Genomic DNA, 20,065 nt, shown 5'->3' with positions numbered 1-20,065 from the left:
CGATGTTGATGGATGTGTTGTTGAGAGTGGGATTTGAACCCACGCCCTTGCGGACCAGAACCTTAATCTGGCGCCTTAGACCAACTCGGCCATCTCAACTTAAGACATAATCAAGGCTCGTGGTCATGTTTTTCATATGATTTCTTCTAAATTCCTTCCAACAAAACCGACTCGAACATGCAGCCTTCTGATCTGGAGTCAAACGCGCTAGCCATTCATGTAAATTGTGTATAAATGTTTTGTAAAAGAAGTAGCATATGCTAGTATATTCTTTTTAAAAAAATGTCACGATCATATCATATGGATTTAAATCGGGGTGGATTTGTCATCTGGGCCGAGGGGAAGTTTTCATCAGGGGTAATTAGCCAGACCCGTACATCCGAGTCAAGGCTGCCGCTGTAAACCACAAACTCATGAATGCTACCAGCAGCTCCATGGTCATTTTCTACGTCCGCTCTTCCCGGAGAAGAAGACTTCAGAAGAGGAGCGACGGCCAGGGCCTTGACAGGCCCGAAGTGACCCTCGAGCAGCGCAATGCAGGCGTGTAGAGATCCGCCAGGGCTCTTCCTCCAAACCCTAACGCTCTTGTCAGCTGAACCGCTGCATAGGAAGTCCCCCATGGCCGCCAGGCACAGCACTGCTTGCCTGTGCCCGCGCAGCGCCCCCAGCAAGCTCATGTGGTTGGCGCTCTCCTCCCGCTCCCACACCAGGATCTTTCGATCCGAGGAGCCCGAGTAGAGCAGCTGCTCGTCCGGGGAGAGGACCATGGCGTTCACTCCCGACTTGTGGCCCTCGAGCGTGGCGAGCAGCGCGTGTCGGCATCGCTTATGCGATGACGATGATCTAGCGAGAAGCTTGAATCTTGTCATCATAGCTATGGCGGATGTTCTTTCCCAGGCTTTGATCTTGGCGTCCGCGGAGCAAGTGTAGAGGAAGCCGGAGGAGGACGATACCAGGGAATTGATGGCGTCTTCGTGGGCTTCCACCGATTCCAGGCATTTGAAGTCGGAGGATCGCCAAACCTTGAAGGTTTTGTCCCAGGACGCCGAGAAGATGAGGCTCCCGTCGGGGCTGGTTGCCAGGCAGGATATCACGTCAGAGTGCTGGATCCACAAGCTCTTGCGATGGCGGCGGATCTTGACGTAGTTCCTGGCCGGGATGAAAGTGACGAGCCTGTTCCACACCGTGGGGACCGTGGCGACGTGCTTTGCACGAAACTTTTTCACGGTCGACTTTCGAGGACGACGATCGCGATCATCCTTTGACGAAGAACTGGACGTCGTTGTTGTTGTCATCTTCCAGGCCCGGATCTTGTGGTCCTGGTGGGAGCTCAGGATCAGCCCCGGCGGATCGACGACGACAAGCAAGAACTTTACCGCGCCGCCGCCATTGAAAACGCAGAGCTCGCCCAGATCGGGGATGCTCCAGGCGTGGATGCTGCTGCTGGCGCCGGAGGCGGTGTAGAGGATGCGGCGGGAGCTCGAGACGGCCAGCGCGGTGATATGTCCGCGGTGGGCGCGCAAAACCTTGAGGCACTTGGAGGTGGCGCCCTGGATCCCGGGGAACTGGCAGGAGCTAGCGAAGGAGATGAAGGCCGAGATGTTGCTGCTCGAAGGGGAGCTTAGCTGCGAATTAAAGCTGTCCTTTCTCTCGAGTGATGGAGAGGCGATGGCGAGAGGCTCTGCCGGACGGGGAGGCAAGGAGTTAACGGAAGTGATCGTCGTGAGCTCCGAGCTTGACTGGGAGGCGAGGCTGGAGGATGGCTGAGAGACTAGCGATGGTTGGGAGGAGAGAATTGTCACAGGGATGGAGCTTGGACCGTGCTGTGAGCTGGAGGAGGCAAGCATTGCGAAAGACAGAGAATAAATGGATGAGAACTCTCCAAATTCTTGTCAAGGAGCTCTTCCACTTTCCATCGTACCTGGGAAGCAGTAACGCCTAAAGTCAGACAGAAGGAGAGATAATCTTTACTTTGGTTTGTCAGGCAGCACTTGAGAGATATTCTTTTCGATTTTGCTTCACACCCTGGCTCCCAAAATCATTCGCTCCTCGCAAGAAATTCTATCCGACCCAACCACACTGAGAAATTTTCCTGCTCGAGACAATCCCCCTCAGTCATAGCATTGACCAAAAGCTAGCTACTTAATCTTATAAAATGCTTGAGAGGAATTTCTCATGGATGGAATTTCTCAACGTCTGGAGCACGCAATCGACAATTTAGTTTGTTGGCCTCCCTGTCAACCTCCGATATGGAAGTAACAACCGCGAGCTAACATTCTGAAAAGAATTCTTAAATCAATGATCTTAAACTAGCACTTTTTTTTTTTCGAGAAATCCGCTGCCTGCTGCAAGATGCTGGCAAAAGTTGTGGTGTACTGAAGAGAATGCGTATCTAGAGATGGCCACAAGCTTCCAGGGCCAGCAGCGTTGGTGGGTCTGTCAACGGACGGCCAAATTCCATTTTTGTTGTTCCTCTCTCAGCCCCCATTTCTTTATCCCGAGAAAATTCTGCTGATTCGATGCTGCTCGGCCCCGTTCGCTTGTCTCCTTTTGCAGCCCTGAGGGCATTTCCTGTTGCTTGCACGAATCTCGTAAGCAAATCTTCAGCCAAGTTGATTACACTCAATAAAAACTAAAGGTCTAAACTGATTCCTCTGTAATTTCCTATTGAATGGAATGTTGAGGAATAGTACTTTGTTATCTAATGGTTAAGATTAATCTCCTAATTTTAACACAATTTAAAAATTTAAACTGAAATATAAAATTTCTAAATAAATTATAAATTTTTAATTCTCATTAATCTCCAGGATTTTGTAGGAATACATATCCTATATGTTCAATGTTATAACTGATATTGGGATTGTTTTTAGTTTGCTTTTATTTGGTTAAAACAAAATATAACGTTAATTTAAACATAACTAAGAGCATTACTTCAACAAATTATTTCAATTACACATAAGTAAATTATAATCTAGAATGGATCCATTTATCTATATTTAATATCTAATTATACTATTTTTATTAAGTTTAAATGATTAACTCAATCATCAATATATATTCTAACTATTCTATATATAAATAAAAGAAGTACTATATAGCATTTATACTATACAATTTTTGCTTTTAAGAACCAAAATTTTATTAATTAATAATATAATAGTAGTAATAGATTAACCATTTGTCTTTATAAAAATTCAAAAAAGTAAATATATTGCACTAGTTTTTAATATTTACAGTAGTATATTAATGTGTTTTCATATAATTTATTAAGATTTGTTCAAAAAACAATAACTGTTATTTTTCAAGGCTTCAAAAAAAAATAATAAATATGTTCTAAACTGCATTTCATTCATGAATCTTTTAAACATATTTTGCTGAAATATTATTTTTATACCAATTTTATAATTAAATATGGTCAACTATTTTACACACTTTTCTATATCAAGTAAGGTGTATTGTTTGGATCTAAACAAAATATTTTTTGAAAAAAATCAATTTAAATTTATCCTATATATTTTAATTAATAAAAGTTATTTTAATTTTATTTTAGAAATTTCTATCTATAAATGCAACAAAAAAACATTTATTGTGATTAGAAAATTGTTTCTATGCTATTTTTCAATTATAATTATTTATTTCTAACCAGTTTTACAATGTTAAATTTTCTTACTTACAAGTGTGTATTATAAAAAAAATTTAACCATATTTAATATAAGTATTTTATTATAGTCAAGTCTTTTTTTGTTAAATAAAAAATCAATTACAAATTAATATATATTTAAAATTTATAATATGATTAGGTGGACAAGCACATAATAAAGAAGGTAAAATATAAAATATAGTGCAATATCTAGAATTAAACTATAATTTAATATTTGTTAGAATAATAAATTTAAAATTTTTAAGAGCTTTGATAATTCATATTTTTTTATGAAGATAATATATAAATATAAAAAATTTAAAATTGAAATAATACATTTTCATTGGTAAAATTGATATAGTTAGTTGTAGATTTTTACCTTTTATATTTAATATATTATAAAAATATTTACTCACTATAAAAATATTTTAAGTGAATAGATCCAGATTTAACATAGTAGTACTTCGTTCTCGGTATTAATCCATGCTTCAATATTTAGTTCTGCAATTAAATGGTTGTCTTTAAAAATTAAAAGTCTTTCAATAAACCAATTAGGGTATAATCCATTATTATCTCGTTGTATATGTATTTTACACAATCTTTCTTTGGGAAGCGGACATTTTTTAAGATAATTGAATGAATCAGTATGGCATTTTTCAAAATTATCATCTTTATCATCAATATCATGAAAATTTAAAATTGTTCCAAAAGAAAAACTAAGTGTTATATCAATATTTGCATATGTTCCTGCGTTATGATTGCAACCAGTTTTTATATTTATTCCATAATTACACTATAAAAAAATATTATTTAATTATATCCTATGGAAATTTCAACATACCTGAGTTGAAAATACATATCTATTTAAATAAATAAATAGAAAAACGAAATATTTAAATCTATATTTAGCCATATTATATTGAAGTAAATAGGGATATTTATATTGTCATATAAAGTAACTAGTAGACTTTGACTTCAGCACTTTATGACTTTGAATTTCTTTTTATAAAAATAATATATACCTTCCAAGTTAAGAATAAACTATGACTTTCATATAAAAAACAAAACATATAATCTCAGAAGTGATAGAAATAGAGTTGATGGTTCAGTTGCCACCAATATTTTTGTGAAATATATTATGCTCAAGTTGCAATGGATTGATTGCCAAAAACCCCACTTCATTGTAGATCAAGCCATGATACACTATCAATCAATTCCTTTGCACTTTATCAATAGTATAGATTTAATTGTATATTCAACTTTTTAGATCTAACTTGGATAGTGGCTGAAGTTATGGCAATGGCTGCTGGCCTCAATTAACTATCAACAATGGTGCTACTTTGGGTGGCTTTGGCTGTAGATTGAATATAGTAGTTGTGAAGAGCATTATATATTGTCTAAGATTCTATTCATGGTTGGGATTCTGGGTTTCCTGTTGAATCTTATTGTCTTTGCCACATTAAAACTCATGTGGCCAAGGATATATCAAAATGTGGTGGGGGAGAAGAAGATAGTATAGGTTGAGGGGCAAGCCTGTATATGGGAACTTCTACATGAACCATGCCCACTGGCCTAAGTATTAGCCACTTTTGATGAGCAAAAATTTTCTAAGTGTAAGATACTAAGTGAAGCATTTTGGTTTATCCTGGCAGTCACTTGCAGCTTATAGTGGTGTAAAATTTTTCTTACCATTATAAAACAGTATATAAAACTTTATTTAGCCTAAAAAAATTATATATTATATTATTAAATAAGATTCTCCTTGAAAATAACTTTTATGCCTCAGTTTCTTAGGTTGACTAAAGGGAGTTGTATCATTTATTGATACTTTAGCTTTTTCTTTCCCATAAATCTTCTTGACCAAGGGTCTAACTTGCTTTAAGGATGTACTATATCCATCTTCTCATTATTTGAATTTTTTCACTAGATAAATAAAATCTTCTGGTTTAGGTTAAAAAGTATCAATATTTTTATCCAAAATCTTTAAATCATTGCATAACTATAAATACTTCATTATTTGGAATTTTATTAAGCATGTTTATCATCAACAATTAAAGTTTCTCTTAGGTAACTTAAGTAAATTCCATCTTCTATACTCTAACATCTTGTACTCTTGATTCTGATACATGTAATGTATCTTCAACACTAGCACATGTATATTGTTCATGTGTTAGAAATTCTTCATTCTGTCAAAACAAAGATATTCAATTCTAAATAATTATTTTAGATTTTTATAATACCTCTTTCAGATTTAGTATTTCCATATCTTGTTGTGGTAAGGATATATCATGCTTCATTCAAATGTGATGGTTGAATATAACAACTTTCTTGTTCTTGTTAGAGACGCTTGTTAAGTTAAGTTTATTCACATTAAAATTAACTTGGAGAGTTGCTAATCTAAAGAGCATTTATGATAGCATTGTCAATCAGTTTTTATTGTTTAAGGCTTTGAATAAAACCATAAATCTTGCACTAATGTATAAACCAATGTTTAGAGTAAACTTCAATTGTAAGCTAGTTCACCCAATCCATTCTTCTATTTCTACTATATTTCTCAGTTAAGAGGATATATTTTATATTAGCATGAAAAGCCTTAATTGAGCTATTTGCATGTTGAAAGTTTTGTGCAAGTACAACCCACACTGATAATAATTATTCAAAATCAAGAGTATTATGATATAACTTTGTATTTTCATTCAATACAAAAATATTTTAGAAAAGCTTTTTCATATTTGACATAAACTTCAAACTTTTCAATCAGCTCTATAGCTTCCACTTGTAGTTTTCCAACATCAAAATAAGTGCCACAAACAGTATAGAATATTACTTCTCAAGTTGGTCCACATTCTTATATGAGTCTCAAAAGATTTGACTTTCCAAATTAGAAGCTTCAACCTGTTTCTTTTACTATGCCATATATACATAATATGATCTCACATCTGAATGTGGCCTTCAAATTATAATTAATTATATAATAATAATTCATACTTATAGCATTTCTCTCATCTTCAGCATCATCAACAATTACTACATTTGGCTTCTAATATTATTTTGTTCCAAAATTTGATCTTTCAATACATGCATCCATTGTATTATGTAATGTCCTTTCTCACTTGAAGTTCGTCCAAGCAATAGAGATACTGCTATTGTGGTTATTGAAAACAATGATGGTATATAATGTAAACTATATCAGGTTAATTAATTATAAATATTATTAACCATTGCAACTATACCTTATAACAGTTGGTTCCAAAAGTAACACCCAAACTAAATAAACTATTACAACCATATTCAATCATTTTCTGACACTGCTAAGTTGATTAAATTCCAAAATGTAAATGCCATCCCTTTCTTGGTAGAAAGACACTTTTTCTAGATTGGCAGATTTTCTAGATATAAACGCTTTAAGCATCATTTGGATGACACCAATAGCTATATGAAGTTGCATACTTCTTTGATAAGTTATTGATGTCTTGGAAGCTCATGAAATCATCACAATATATGCTATCACTAATAAATTTATTTTTAGCCACCATAGTTATGTGATCATTATAAATTTAATTTGGTGTATGATCCTATTGGATCATATAAAAGACCTCCATTGAGAGCTTTTATGGTAAAAGAGATTATCCATCTCTAATAAGATCAAGTTGACCATGATATAGAATCCCTACTAAATCACAGTGTTCTCTATAATTTATGTATAATCTAGCCATATGTAAAACTATTTAACAATTTATTAGATTCTTACTGTTTCCAAGTTTTAGATTTCAGAGGTATAACTAATTTAAAAGTGTGGCAGTGATCTTCTTTGTCATATTCATATAAATACTTATAACAATTATTTATTAGAATGAGATTTAAGTATAATAAGTAACATCATACCCTATCATTGTGTGATAGCTTGATTCTATTAATCTTATTATATCTCCTAGTGGATGTTTTGTTTTTAATTTGATGTCCAAACATTTGTTTTGCTTGAACTTTGGTATATCCTTGAATTCTAAATAAGCTATAAATAATTTTGAGCCACTCAATAGAGTCCAATCAACATCTTCAGCTATAATCATATCTCTGGAAATCACTGAACATTTTGTATCCATAGGGTTCCATAGCTGTACATATAATAAATTAAATTAGCTAATAAAATTAATTACTTATGAAGTTTTAGTTTAGTTCCTATCATTGAGCTTTTCTTGTCCAAACGATATTTCCATAACCCAATATTAAAAGAGACAAAATTTAGATTTTAATTTAAACATTATTAATATTGATTTAATTTTGGGTGTTATAAGTGTAGTGTTTAATTTATTTAATCCATAATTAGGCTGTGGCCAACTAGTGAATGCATTAAGTGATAGGTGAAATTGCTTATTTAACATACTTTATTTATTTCTTTGGTCATGACAAATTAATTTTAAATGAGTAATTGTGATCTTTACAGATACAGTGGATTGTATATGATTAATTAAAATTGATGAATCCAAGTGCTTAGAAGGTTGTATTGGCAAATAAAAAAAACATAAAAATAAAAAAATTAAATTGTATGTACGAAATTCCTTCCAAAAAAATTAATTTATGGAGGAAATTACTTTTTTAAAAGTGAATAACTTTGATATTGGTGCTAATAATGTTATTGTGATACTTTGATATTACTGGATAGATAAGGATGGGAGAATTAAAGAGAAAATGATACAAAGTTCTTACAAAGACCTAATTAATTTATCATGGCAATTCAACTTATTATTTCAAAATTTTTTTTATAAAGCTTCTAAACTTAGTGTGATATTTATAGAATTTATCACATAATATAAAGATGTCAAGATGAGTTTTTTTTACAAACTTTTGTAAACTTATTAGCATGCTAAACTAAATAATATGAAAGTTCATATGTAAAGCTTCTATTGTAAGAAATATTCTATCCAATAACTTATATTGATTTAACTAAATTAGAATAACTATGTATATTATAATTGCTCACTTTGGGATATATTATATCAACCAAGACAAAGTGATACCTATTAGCACAATAATTTTTTTAAAATAAATTTATATACCAATATATATTTAATAGCTAGTGACAATTCTATATACTTATTATGTACTACTAAAAGCTGATATGATCATTTATTCATAAAAAGTTTATTTTATGGCTAATTTAGTTTTGAAATAAAACTTATCTTAAAGTAATATGTTTGAAAAGATAAGTAGTATTATTTATATGATATTAGCTACTTTAAAAAATTGAGCACACTCGAAACCAAGTTAATCAAATTTAGAAGGGGTCTCTTAAATATTTCAAAATAGATAAAATATTTTGAAAACTATATTTTAAAATTGTAATTAACTTTTTAGATCACATTAAGAAAAACAAAAAAAACTAATCTATTTTAAATCTCGCTAAAACTAATTATATATCTGTATTACAGTTTAATATGAAGTTTCTTTTATAACTAATTATCTCTTTAATTAAATGCTTACAAACTACATTATGTATGAATTTTAGTTTGCTTAACTCATTGAAAACCTTTTGAAATTAGTTAGTCATCTGATTGCCCACTCACTGGAAGCATGGAAAGGTGAGAGCTTAGAAGTGGGGTGCCCACTGGTTTACAAATAAGTGTAGCCAGTGGACTTGGGCTCTGCCGTTGTTACCAAAGCCTCACACAACCAAGCAAACTTATGTATCATACATACCGACTCAAAATCGTGAAGATTCACATTTAACATCTCCGAATTTTCAGTGTACAGATATGTTACATTTGTCGTGAAAATTAATGCCTTCCTAGCTGCCTGGAAAAATGGCCTCCGCCTGCAGACGCCGTGCAAAACTGTCATATACTAAAACGAATGGCAAAAGAACTTAAATGACACCTTAAAAAGTGAGAACCATCACGCTGCTCAAGAGGCCTCGCTCTTTCTCTTCGATCACGCAATCATCGCACTAAGCTTGATTTGCTTCACCATCCAAGGGTATCTGCATTGATACGTAAGCGATTAGGACCCATGGTTCAAAAAAGTACACTGCTTATAAGCTTCTGATGCATGGACGGAATCAATCAAAACGAACGTGCACCTTTTGGAAGCTTTGGGAGAAATTCCAGTTTCAATAGAAAGCAGCTGCCGGGAAAATGCTTGCTTTCCATGGCCATGACATTCAAGTGTTGTATGCCTTGCTGACACTGGAACAACAATCAGCTTGAGCCTACGCTAATGCGTAAACAGTAGACGGTCGTAAAAGGAAAACTTACATGGAATTGAGCTTGAGCTCCTCCGGATGATTGGGGGCTCTGTTCTCGAGGTAACTATGGTGGATCGACGTCGCACGCAAGAGACTGACTGACCTTTTCGACTCCTTGTAGAACCAGTCCGAGACCTGGAGAGCTTAGATTAAATACTGCATTGTGCATTGCAAAAGAATAGCTACTTACCGATTCTGTGACCGTTTTTCTTCTCTCGGCTGCTCGTCAACTCTCTGCAACTGTGGTGTTTGAGTCTCATATACCGTCTCAGATATGGTCTCCACTCTTTCTTCTACTGTCTCGCTTCTTTGGATCTTGTCAGCCTCACAATCACTGGGTGGCATGTCCGTCACAACCACGTCTGAGCATGTGTCCTTCAAGTCTGAACTACTCGTTGCCGACTGATGATCAACAACAGTAACGGCTGGTAAGCTCGGATCGTTACACGAATACTGCTCATTGTTTGCGGTGCTGTAAGATATGCTCGGCTCTTCCACAGCCGGGTCGAACGCCAGAGAGCACAGAACCGGGGAGTCCCGTGAGAGCTCTGCCTCCGTATTTATGAATCCATCCACATCCGGAGACTTTCGCCTCTCCTCCAAACACGGAGGTGATTCGACCAAGAACACACTGGAGCCCCTCGTTTTACTTTGAGAGTTCCTGGACTTGTGATATCTTTCTCGGTATGGTGACTTCGGCGCAAAATCCTCGTAAGGAGGCTTTGGAGACGTCAGCAGTTTCGGTTTTATACCCTTTCGTTTCTGCTGTTCAGTGGCCATGTCACCTTTAGAAGGAGACGATACTCTGTCGAGTTCAAAACCAAAGGTGTTCCCAGGCGGTGATAAGCGTCTCGCACGATCGCGAACTGGAGAGTTCTGTATAAAAGTAACGTAAATGAAAAATCATTGCAATAAAGCTAGAGGCATACCTCTCTAGCTTTGAACGTATCCGTAAATTGCTTCCTAATCTTAGGCTCGTGCCTCTGCTTTTCCAGAGCCAACGTTGATTCCTTTACATTGCGCAAAAGAAGCAGTTTGTCAAGGTCAGCATCTTTCTTGGACAAGGAGTCCTTCAAAATCATGATCTGCAAACCAGCACAGTCGTTAGAGCAGAGAAGTTTCTCTTTTTTGAACTGACTTGCTCTTTTAGATCTTGTAATTCACCGGTCTCTTTGTTAGAGCGAGCAGCTCCAAGTTCGATCGACGCCACTCTTTCTGCAAACTTTAAGGTGCTCATTGTCTCGCCAAAGGAGTCCGCGTCTGGGTTTATATGCACAAACATAAGCGTTTTGGCTTGGCCGCCTGCAGAACGTGCAATACGTAAGAAGCACATCCAGTTGTATTCGTAGCACCTCACCTAAAGAGTCTTGCAACAACTGAGTCAATTTGCTGTTTCGATAAGGAACATGACCGTTTTTCTGGCTCAACGCCGAGATGACATCTCCAAGCGCTGACAGGGATTTGTTGATGTGCTGCGCTTCTTTTAATCTGTCCCCAGTTGCTTCGGACTTGTTAACCCGCTCGCTTCCCGCAAGATCAATTAGGTGCAGACATCCACGGAGTATAGTGCCAGTCACTAGATCTTTACCCTGAACATGGATAGTCAAAACACTAAAACCACAAAACATGTCAATACTGTGTGGAACAACTCTTTTTGAACTTACCTGTGGGAACGACTACTACGTTCATTTAGAGCTGTAGCACCAATAGCACGATTTTTCTCCCCAGATTTCATAAGTTCCAAAACGTCGACAGTAGAAGTTACAGCCAGCATACTCGCATTGGGCACGTTGAGACCGTTTTGGTGACAACTGTTTCGAATCTCTAACGTGTGGTAGTAAAGGAGAGAACCAGAGCAAACAGGAACATTAAAAAAAAGGATATTTTTTCGTAGGCCCGTCTGAAGCAAGGAGGTCCCGGATTTGTTCGTTGTAGATTTCAACCATCTGTACGCCGATATCATATTTACATACATTTCTTCTGCTCTGAGATATATAGAAGAGATCGTTTAAAGCTCGATAGTTGACGCCCCAGAGATCTTCTGTTGCGTTTGAAGGACCACTCTGTACAGCAAATAGTTGCAAATAATGTTGTTGTATAATTATGTCATAAATACCATGGTGTACGTTTTTCCCGAGCCTGTTTGACCATACGCAAAAATACACACGTTGTAACCATCAAGAACTGACCGTATCAATGGCTGAGTATCCAGGAATACTTGTTCTGCAAACATATCAAGTTTATACATCAAGACTTTAACGGAAGCTTTACTACCTTGAGAAGCAGAAGTACTGAAAACCTTGTTAAACTTGAAAGTCCGACAAGCATCCTTGCCCTGCCTTTTTGGATTTGATATCATTACATCGCCGTTTTCACCTATGAACTCCACTGTAGTTCTTCGTGATAGATCACCGCTTAGTAAGGGTCTCACACGACAGTAAACTCGTATGCTTCCTGACAAATCAATACATCAGCTAAAGTAAGAACCACTCGCGACTTACCTTTAAGATCTTGCACTTCATTATAAAGTTTGCGGTTTTCTAGAAGCACTTTTTGGTATCCTGATGCTGCAGCAGCTAGTCCCTTGATGTGTGATTCTGCACAAAACGAGCGTTAACAAGCGAGCTCTATATTGGAGTTCAGCTACCCAGGTGTGCTACTTCCAGATTCCAATCTCTCCGCATTGCCAAAACGTCTTGCTTCGTTTTGTGCCATGCATTTTTCAAATCCTGTTATGAAGCTTTACAAAAAGTCGTGAATTGGTAACAAAGAAGGTACCTTGATGAGCTTAAACTGGTCATACATGATCTATTGTACAGAGTCAGATAATTAAAAAAAAACATAACCTTAATTGAACCTGTTCATCACCTTGTCATCATTTTGAGGCCCATGCTCTATGTCCATGGTAAACTTACTTCCTCGGCCTGAAGCTTCTTTCAGCGCATTTTTCAACTGGCAGAGTGGTGTTTTCAAAAAAACATAATTGATGAATCAAAAAGAACCTTCTTCAATTGGAGATTTTGAGCATAAAAACGACGTCTATAGTCCTCCATTATCTTCTGCAGCATGAACTCTACAACCTGTAAATTCACCGATTAATCAAGAGGAACGATCATAAGACTTACCATAGGAATCTCATCCGGTTGTTTCTGACTCAAAAGAGATCTGATCGTGTTGGACAACAGTGCTGGTGATTGATTCTGTCACAGAGGCTTCATATACTTTACTGTACGATAAAACATAAGCCACTAAAACTCTCTTAATACCTCGATACCATCAAACGACTCAAAAATGCTTGATTGCCAATCTCGGTTTTCCAATCCGGAGGCCGTCTGCTTTGAAATATCTGCAGTACACAAGTTAGAAAACTGACAGGCTAAAAGAAAAACAAGCACCTGATGGCGCATTTAGATTTTCTGCGTAAGCTGGTTGTCCTCCGTAATTTTGACGCGATGCTTGAAATTCGGGAGGCTCATCAGGAAAGAGTAGCTGCGTTTCGCCAAGAAAGTCAAGTTCCGGAAGTACGCAGCGTTTACGACCACTCTTCCCACTAAAAGACCTCGACTTTGTGAGCGAGGAGCATTTCTCCCCTTCCTCCAACGATAATGTGAGCAGGCTCTTCTGTTTCGAGCTGTGCTTCCACTGACCCTGGCCTCCTCTTCCCTTCCACTCGTGATACAATTTTAAACCCAAGATGCAGTCAACAACTCTAGCAACGGAGCCTCCTCCAAAACTAGCCTGCGGATACACCAGACAGCATGAAACAAACGAACTTATGTTCTTATTACCTCCTCTAAGTCAGAGGCATCAAACGTCGGTATACTGAGGTCCTCCATTGCGACAAGAAAATTCCGGACGTTCTCAAAATACTGATAAGCAGAAAGGGCTCCATCCGCCGGACTGGAAGAACAGCTCTCGACAACCTGAGCACTGATTCGGCATCAACAAACAAGAACTAAAACAATGACAAGAGAAAAGAAAAAATTACCCGTGAGACGGATCCAGGCTGCACACTGTTAACTAGTTTGCACAGAGAAATTCCATTGCGCAAGCAGCGACCAAACTCCTCCTCGGAAGGCTCCACCGAAAGATGTAGAGGACCGACAACTTCTTCCATCCACAAAGCCGCCAAGTATCTTCTATTCGCTGTTCCTCGCAAAGTGATCATCAGTCTGCGATCCCAGGTAGAAATTCATTGACAAAAGACTTACCCGATTCTTCCGCTTTTCTAGACACCACGCTCGACTCCTTCTTTGCAGCTCCGGTAGCGTCACTGCGACTGGCGTGAGCGTAGTCGTCCGGGAACACGAACACCGAGCCATTAAACTCGCCTTGCGACGGCATTGGCGGCGTCCTTTCTCTCATGGATCAAATTCCAGCCTCGAGCCTTTCCACGCCCGAAATTTCTAGCCCGTAGACCGCAATCATCGATTCCCAGCTAACAAGAGTGGAGTATACGCCTGGGTCTGCCGGATCGGTCACCAAATCTGGAGCTTCTCCCACACTCTTTACCAATAAAGAATCACTCCTCGGAAATCATGGATCTGGCAAGAATGTAGCTTCTAGAGGAGATCCATCGACGCGCAGCTTGAGCTTCAGGCCCCCGCCTGGATCTGTCACATACGATACCTCGATTCCTCGAGGCCGCTGATGGATCAGCAAATCCGGCAATGCGGCGCCTTCGAAATATCGCAGCTTTGATCGCGATCGCGCAAAACCCCTGGTACTCACTTCTCTTCACGACCAAGCGACAGAGAGCTCAATGGGAAAAGCCGTTCGTCAAGCCCTAGAACACGAATTACCGCGCGGTAAACTGCATGGTAAAGGTATATTCGTCGCCATGGGCGGGAAGAAAGATTCCTTGCTTGGATCAAATCCTCGCCCCAAGGGAGACCTATGAGCGAAATCTCTTGATCCAGATCCATGGGAAGAGCGGCGGCCTTCACACGGCGCGCCAGATCTTTGACACGACGCAGCGAAAGAATATCTACACTTGGGGTTTGATGATCGCGGCATACGCCCAGGGCGGGGATTATAGCAGCGCAGCGCTGCTCTTCGATTCCATCCCAGCGTTGGATCTGGTTATCTGGACGAAGATGATCGCGATCCATTCCGCCTCCGGCGCGATCGACAGGGCAAAGAATCTTTTCGATGGAATGCCGGAGTGGGATCTCGTGTCATGGAACGCGATTCTCTCGGCGCTTGCGAACGTCGGGCATCTCGTCATGGCCGAGAATTTGCTGTGGGCGATGGAGGAGAGGGATCTCATCTCCTGGACCGCGATTCTCACCGCGCACTGCAAGAATGGGAATCTCTCTCAGGCCGAGAAGATCTTCCACAGCAGCATGTCGGAGTGGAACCAGGTCTCCTGGAGCGCGATGCTATCGCTGTATGCAAGAATTGGGGATCTCAACACCGCCAGGGCAATGTTTGATCGAATGGAGGACCACGATCTCGTCTCCTCCACTTCCATGATCTCCCTCTACGCGAATCGAGGCGAGATCAAGCTCGCCGAGGCAACATTCCGATCGATGAAATTCAAGAACTTCGCCTCTTGGAACGCGATGCTGTCCGCCTACACCCAGAGCGACCGAGCAAAGGAATTCTTCGAGCAAATGCCAGAGAGAAGCTTGATCTCCTGGACTCTGATGATTTCTTCCTCCTCCCAGGCAGGATGGATCGACGACGCTAGATATTACTTTGATCTTATGCCGGAGCGAGACGCCATCGCCCAAAACACAATGCTGGCGGCATATGCCTCACAAGGGCATCTTGACGAGGCCAAGAACACCTTCCACGCAATGCCACGTAAGACCACAGGCTCATGGAACGCTCTATTATCGGCATTTACACGCGTCGGACAGCTGGACGAGACCAAGCAGCTCTTTGATCGAATCGAGGAGAGAAGCACCGTGACGTGGAACGCCATGCTAGCAGCATATGCCCAGACCGGGCATTCCACGCTGGCGCTTGAGCTCTTCCACGTCATGGCCACGACCGAGCTCCCGGATGAAGTCACGTTTGCCTGCGTCCTCCTAGCGTGCGGCAACGTGGGAAACGTTTGTCCAGGCTGGCACTACGCCACCTCAATGACGCGTGACTTTGGCGTGGAGCTAAAGAAGCAACACTATAGCCTCATGGTTGATGTTCTTCGTCGTGGCGGCCATATCGACGAGTCCCAAGCTCTCACCGAAAGCATGCCATTCCTCCCAGATTCTTGGGACTGGACCTGTTTGCTGGGAGCTTCCAAAGCACACCAAAATCTCAAAGTCAGTGGTCGGGCAACAAAATTCGTACTTGATTTGGAGCCGGCAAGCGCAGCGGCCTATGTGCTACTAACAAATGCAATCGCAGAGAGCTAAGCAAAATATGAGCAAGACAAAAAGATGGAAGGAATCGAGACCTCACTGGAGACGAAAGCTTGAGCTCCCAAAATCGTCACCCAGACCCGCTTGGCTTTCACGAACTGTGCCAAAACTCAATGTTTTGTAACTTCTTCCGAGACGACCTCCTCGCCGCTGTCGTCGTCGTCTCTTTTCAAAACCACTGCCTTGGGAGGCTCCAAGCTCTGGAGGAACCGCATTATCAGCTCGAAACTCGTGAAGGTGATCACAGCCGCGGGTGTTGTTCTCATGAGATTTGTCCCGCAGCCTCGGTAGAAACCGGCGATTCCCTCCTCCACCCAGATCTTCCTCACGCAATCTACAACACCGGCGTATTTCATATGAGTGACGGCGACCTGACCCTGTTGTTGGAGCCGAGCTCTCACAACCTGCAAAAGAGAAATCAAAGCCATCGTAATAAGTTTAGAAGAATCACAAACCTCATGAGGGTACGTCATGGTAGAAGCAAGGACTTTTGATATTGATGAAGCAATTGCCACGCGACCTGTTGACAATCTATCTGTCGTAGTTCCATCTGGAAGAAGATAAGAAGTTAGCAAAACAGTAAGCAACTGGAGTTGTCAGTCCCACCTAGCTTTGCGAAATACTGCTTCAGCTGCTCATAAACCGGGAACTGCACCGCGACGTGACTTACTCCTGCAAGTGCTGGTATCAATCCGCTGTTTAAGCACAGAAAAGGATTAAAAAACGGGATTATATAAGCGTGAAAAAAATGGAAGCACACCTATACAAGCCACTGAGGCCTTCTTCAGCCGCAATGCGACGTAAGGCAGAGAAAGTATTCTTGTAGGGAACTAAATCCGGTCTCAGCCGTTGAGTCTGAGATTTTACCGTCATCAACAGACAGCAAAAAGTCAAGAGAAAATTACCTGCAAACGAGTCTTAACAACCCAGAGAGGATTGGTAATAAGATTAGTCGCGGCTCCAGCCACCGTCGCAGCTAATAAATGTGAGCTCATCGTCAGCTGCTGCTTCCCGGCTTGTGAATCTTTGTACAAAGAAATAGTTATCATCTTCGAAATAGAAGTACCAAGCTCGCTTTACCTCTCGTCTGCAATAACCTCTTCATTTGCTCGTAAGTTGTAAAGAAAACCTGCGAGTTAGGCGATTGAGCTTAAAGGTCTTTCTGAGTAATTGTAACTTACCGCCCAGTTGGGAAGCAACGCCAAAATCGTTGGAGCCAAGCCCTGGTAAAGTCCCCTGACTCCCTCCTGCCTCACTATCGATTGAAGTGTCTTTCCTAAGCTCGTACCTCCAAAAGCTGGAGAACTCTCAAGTCAATACGAAGACAAAGACGTAAACGAGCTTACCATTTACACCAAGTTGTCCAGCCTTTGGAATGCGTTGGATTTGAAGTCGCGTTTTCACGACATCGAGTGGAGCGACAAACGTTGCAGATATAGAACCTTGACAAAGAAAAAAGAATTTTAAGTGAGCACGAAGTTAAGAGGGAAAAAAAAAAAAAAACCTGCGCCAGCTCCAGCGACAGCATTGAAGAGCTTTGCCCTCCTCTTGTCCTCCATTTCTCGTATCCAAGTTTTCATAGTTCTAGCGATTCTGGAAACAATGATCACAAGCTAGGACGCGAGGGATCAAGAATCAGCCACTCACCGGCCAAGCGGCAATGCAAAAAATTCTCGCTTTGCCCTATGATGCTCAAAAATGAATGAATCATCTGATGGCCCCAAGCTGCTGGGCACTTGCTCGTCCCTAAGCTCTTCCTCAAGAGCCCTGGCCAGGACAGCCGGCCGAATCACCAGCTTCGCCGCGGCCTGCTTCTCATTTGCTAGCTTGAGGAGCTCAAACGAGGCAGCCTTACTCTGGAAGCCGTTGTTTTCCTCGTCGATCGAGATCATGTCACCTCAGCTGGAGCAAGAACCCAGGAATCCCGATCAATCGCGCATCCTCCAGCTATGGCCGACGAACCGAGAGCAAGAACAAGCGTAAATCTAGGGCGCCGGCGCAGGAATCGGGCAAGAGAATGCCGCAGCATTACCAGGGCGACCGCGCATTCCACCCAAACCCTAATAAGCAGCTGACTAAAAGCATAAAAATGAAAAGGGAGAAAGAAAAAACAAAAGAGAGAGAATTCTCCGATGCCGCTTATAAACAAAACCGACGGACAGAAGGCGGACACGTATGGCCAACGTTTGTCCAAAGTTCGTATTTACGAAAAAGGGTAATTAGATAAAAAATAAATTATTAATGTTCACGGTTTGTGAGATAACCTATAAGATCATTTATTTTTGGTTTATGGGGTGAATAGTTAAGTATATTTCAGCATATTTTTTAATTTCATAAGGGAGGCTTAACCTAACGTTATAATTTGGTTTCATAAGCTAAGCTAACCAAACATTATTGCATATATCTATTAACTACTTATCCAGTTGATCCTTTTAGAATAACTAAATTATTTCTTCCACTGATGTCTCTTTGATCATTTAGTGGCATATCTAACAACTAAAATTCAAAATTCAAACTTGCAATTGAGTTGAGTTGAGTTTTAATCTAATTATATCTAATTTTTTATTTAATATTGTGAGAGCTTGAAATATAGAAATGTGAATATTCATATTAGCCCAAAACTTTAGCTTATATACAAGAGTGAATGATCCAAATTGGATCTAATTTGTCAACTATCAAAATCACAAAGCAATTTAAGCAGTTCATTTAACCTTGACTACAAATGAATTAGAAGTTCAAGTTTTCTGGTGTTTAAAAATGTGTTTCCTTAGTGACGTATGTCTTGAGTATGGGATTTCTTGTGTGTAGGGAAGGTTACATTTTTCCCAGTCATCACATTTGAAGGTATAGTGAAATATTGCACAACAATGGCCCCAAAAATGTTTAAACGTATAAAACAAAGTCTGGAACATAAACATAATGTTTCTTGCCTACACACTTTGCTGGCTATTCTGTAGTTATATGTGGGCAAGTTTGTCACACACTACTTAGCATTAGTTTTAATTGATGCTTTTGCAAAACTTGGGGACTAGAGATATATGGATCAAACATGACAAATTTGATCATTGATTATCTTTAGATTGTGTTGCAATAATCTAAAAGAAGCTATAATTAGATCCCAAAATTAAATAAATTGGAACTATTAAAAAAAAGTTAATGGCAAGACTACAAGTTCCTTTTAAGGAGTTTATTTGGGGCTTAGAAAAGAGAGTATATCTCTCATTTTGTAGGTTGCCATAAGTGATAATAGTGGGGTTTAGCTTTATCTTCTCTACCCTAAATCCACCTTAAAGGCCTTAAGTGATGGCAAAGGGTTATTAAGAGTGGGTTATATTCTAAGGTTGCTAAAGGACCTCTAGAGTAGATGTAAAAGAGGGTGGTTTTTTGCATTCAGAAGAGTCTATTTGAGGGGGCTGAGGTCTCATAGGGTTACCAATTTGATCCAATACCACTCTTGTAGGAGGATTCAGCAAAACAAATAGTACTTAAGTGTGCATTAGTGAGAAAATTTGCATGTAGCAACTGATTATAACTCAATATTCAAGCCCTTTACATCAAAGGGATGTAGAATTCCTCTTCTAAATATGTTTTGTGGATTCAACTAGTTGGTAATGCCTAGGGGACAAGACTTGACCATCTCAAGCAAAGTCAAGCTGCCAACTTTTAAGAGTGATGTGCAGCCAGCTGAGACAAAATATTGATTTGCAATATTTTTTACTGCTAAGTAGGTCAATGGCTGGACGTGAGTCAGAAAAGAGCTAAGGAACTAGAGTTAAGTGAAATTCAAATCAAGAAGAGTTTCTTAAATGTTTGAGA

At 39.5% G+C, this 20,065-nt stretch overlaps 4 protein-coding genes and 1 non-coding gene across 5 annotated transcripts; 1 reads left to right on the top strand and 4 right to left on the bottom strand.

The window, feature by feature from the left end:
* Positions 1 to 18: 18 nt before the first annotated feature.
* Positions 19 to 99, bottom strand: TRNAL-AAG. The gene has a single exon. It is a non-coding gene; the product is annotated as a tRNA-Leu (tRNA).
* Positions 100 to 296: 197 nt separating this feature from the next.
* On the bottom strand, positions 297 to 1,847 carry LOC112349471 (protein JINGUBANG-like). The gene has a single exon (XM_024683926.1). It carries the CDS (start codon positions 1,845 to 1,847, stop codon positions 297 to 299), a length of 1,551 nt encoding a protein of 516 aa, XP_024539694.1.
* Positions 1,848 to 9,338: 7,491 nt separating this feature from the next.
* On the bottom strand, positions 9,339 to 14,669 carry LOC9659587 (kinesin-like protein KIN-14I). Its single transcript, XM_024683971.1, has 23 exons — positions 14,093 to 14,669; positions 13,870 to 14,027; positions 13,670 to 13,804; positions 13,277 to 13,619; positions 13,148 to 13,227; positions 13,007 to 13,081; positions 12,884 to 12,961; positions 12,750 to 12,833; positions 12,660 to 12,689; positions 12,529 to 12,610; positions 12,383 to 12,478; positions 12,156 to 12,335; positions 11,998 to 12,104; positions 11,766 to 11,944; positions 11,546 to 11,710; positions 11,239 to 11,492; positions 11,020 to 11,183; positions 10,811 to 10,966; positions 10,072 to 10,757; positions 9,892 to 10,016; positions 9,717 to 9,822; positions 9,515 to 9,617; positions 9,339 to 9,452 (listed from the first exon to the last, which is right to left on the bottom strand). The coding sequence occupies exons 1-22, from the start codon at positions 14,244 to 14,246 to the stop codon at positions 9,569 to 9,571; spliced, it is 3,486 nt and encodes a 1,161-aa protein (XP_024539739.1). The 5' UTR covers positions 14,247 to 14,669; the 3' UTR covers positions 9,339 to 9,452; positions 9,515 to 9,568.
* Positions 14,670 to 15,037: 368 nt separating this feature from the next.
* On the top strand, positions 15,038 to 16,243 carry LOC112349470 (pentatricopeptide repeat-containing protein At4g02750-like). Its single transcript, XM_024683925.1, has one exon. It carries the CDS (start codon positions 15,038 to 15,040, stop codon positions 16,241 to 16,243), a length of 1,206 nt encoding a protein of 401 aa, XP_024539693.1.
* LOC9659586 (nicotinamide adenine dinucleotide transporter 1, chloroplastic) lies at positions 16,159 to 18,329 on the bottom strand. Its single transcript, XM_024683972.1, has 10 exons — positions 17,897 to 18,329; positions 17,754 to 17,842; positions 17,596 to 17,691; positions 17,431 to 17,546; positions 17,330 to 17,378; positions 17,155 to 17,273; positions 17,010 to 17,104; positions 16,856 to 16,944; positions 16,705 to 16,799; positions 16,159 to 16,653 (listed from the first exon to the last, which is right to left on the bottom strand). The coding sequence occupies exons 1-10, from the start codon at positions 18,139 to 18,141 to the stop codon at positions 16,360 to 16,362; spliced, it is 1,287 nt and encodes a 428-aa protein (XP_024539740.1). The 5' UTR covers positions 18,142 to 18,329; the 3' UTR covers positions 16,159 to 16,359.
* Between the last annotated feature and the right edge of the window lie 1,736 nt (positions 18,330 to 20,065).

This window comes from Selaginella moellendorffii, unplaced genomic scaffold (assembly GCF_000143415.4).
Source record: "Selaginella moellendorffii unplaced genomic scaffold, v1.0 SELMOscaffold_39, whole genome shotgun sequence".
In the NCBI taxonomy this organism is placed as follows: Eukaryota; Viridiplantae; Streptophyta; class Lycopodiopsida; order Selaginellales; family Selaginellaceae; genus Selaginella; species Selaginella moellendorffii.
The sequence above is the reverse complement of the archived record's forward strand: the minus strand, read 5'-3'. Positions and strand labels throughout refer to the sequence as shown.

Coding starts and splice junctions, on each gene's coding strand:
- LOC112349471 (XM_024683926.1), bottom strand. CDS start 1,847: ATGCTTGCCTCCTCCAGCTCACAGCACGGTCCAAGCTCCATCCCTGTG.
- LOC9659587 (XM_024683971.1), bottom strand. CDS start 14,246: ATGAGAGAAAGGACGCCGCCAATGCCGTCGCAAGGCGAGTTTAATGGC. Junction 13,082..13,147: donor AGTCGTTTGATGGTATCGAG/GTATTAAGAGAG, acceptor CCTCTGTGACAG/AATCAATCACCAGCACTGTT. Junction 12,962..13,006: donor AACCGGATGAGATTCCTATG/GTAAGTCTTATG, acceptor GTGAATTTACAG/GTTGTAGAGTTCATGCTGCA.
- LOC112349470 (XM_024683925.1), top strand. CDS start 15,038: ATGCCGGAGTGGGATCTCGTGTCATGGAACGCGATTCTCTCGGCGCTT.
- LOC9659586 (XM_024683972.1), bottom strand. CDS start 18,141: ATGATCTCGATCGACGAGGAAAACAACGGCTTCCAGAGTAAGGCTGCC. Junction 17,843..17,896: donor TTTGCATTGCCGCTTGGCCG/GTGAGTGGCTGA, acceptor CATTGTTTCCAG/AATCGCTAGAACTATGAAAA. Junction 16,654..16,704: donor CCATGACGTACCCTCATGAG/GTTTGTGATTCT, acceptor TCTCTTTTGCAG/GTTGTGAGAGCTCGGCTCCA.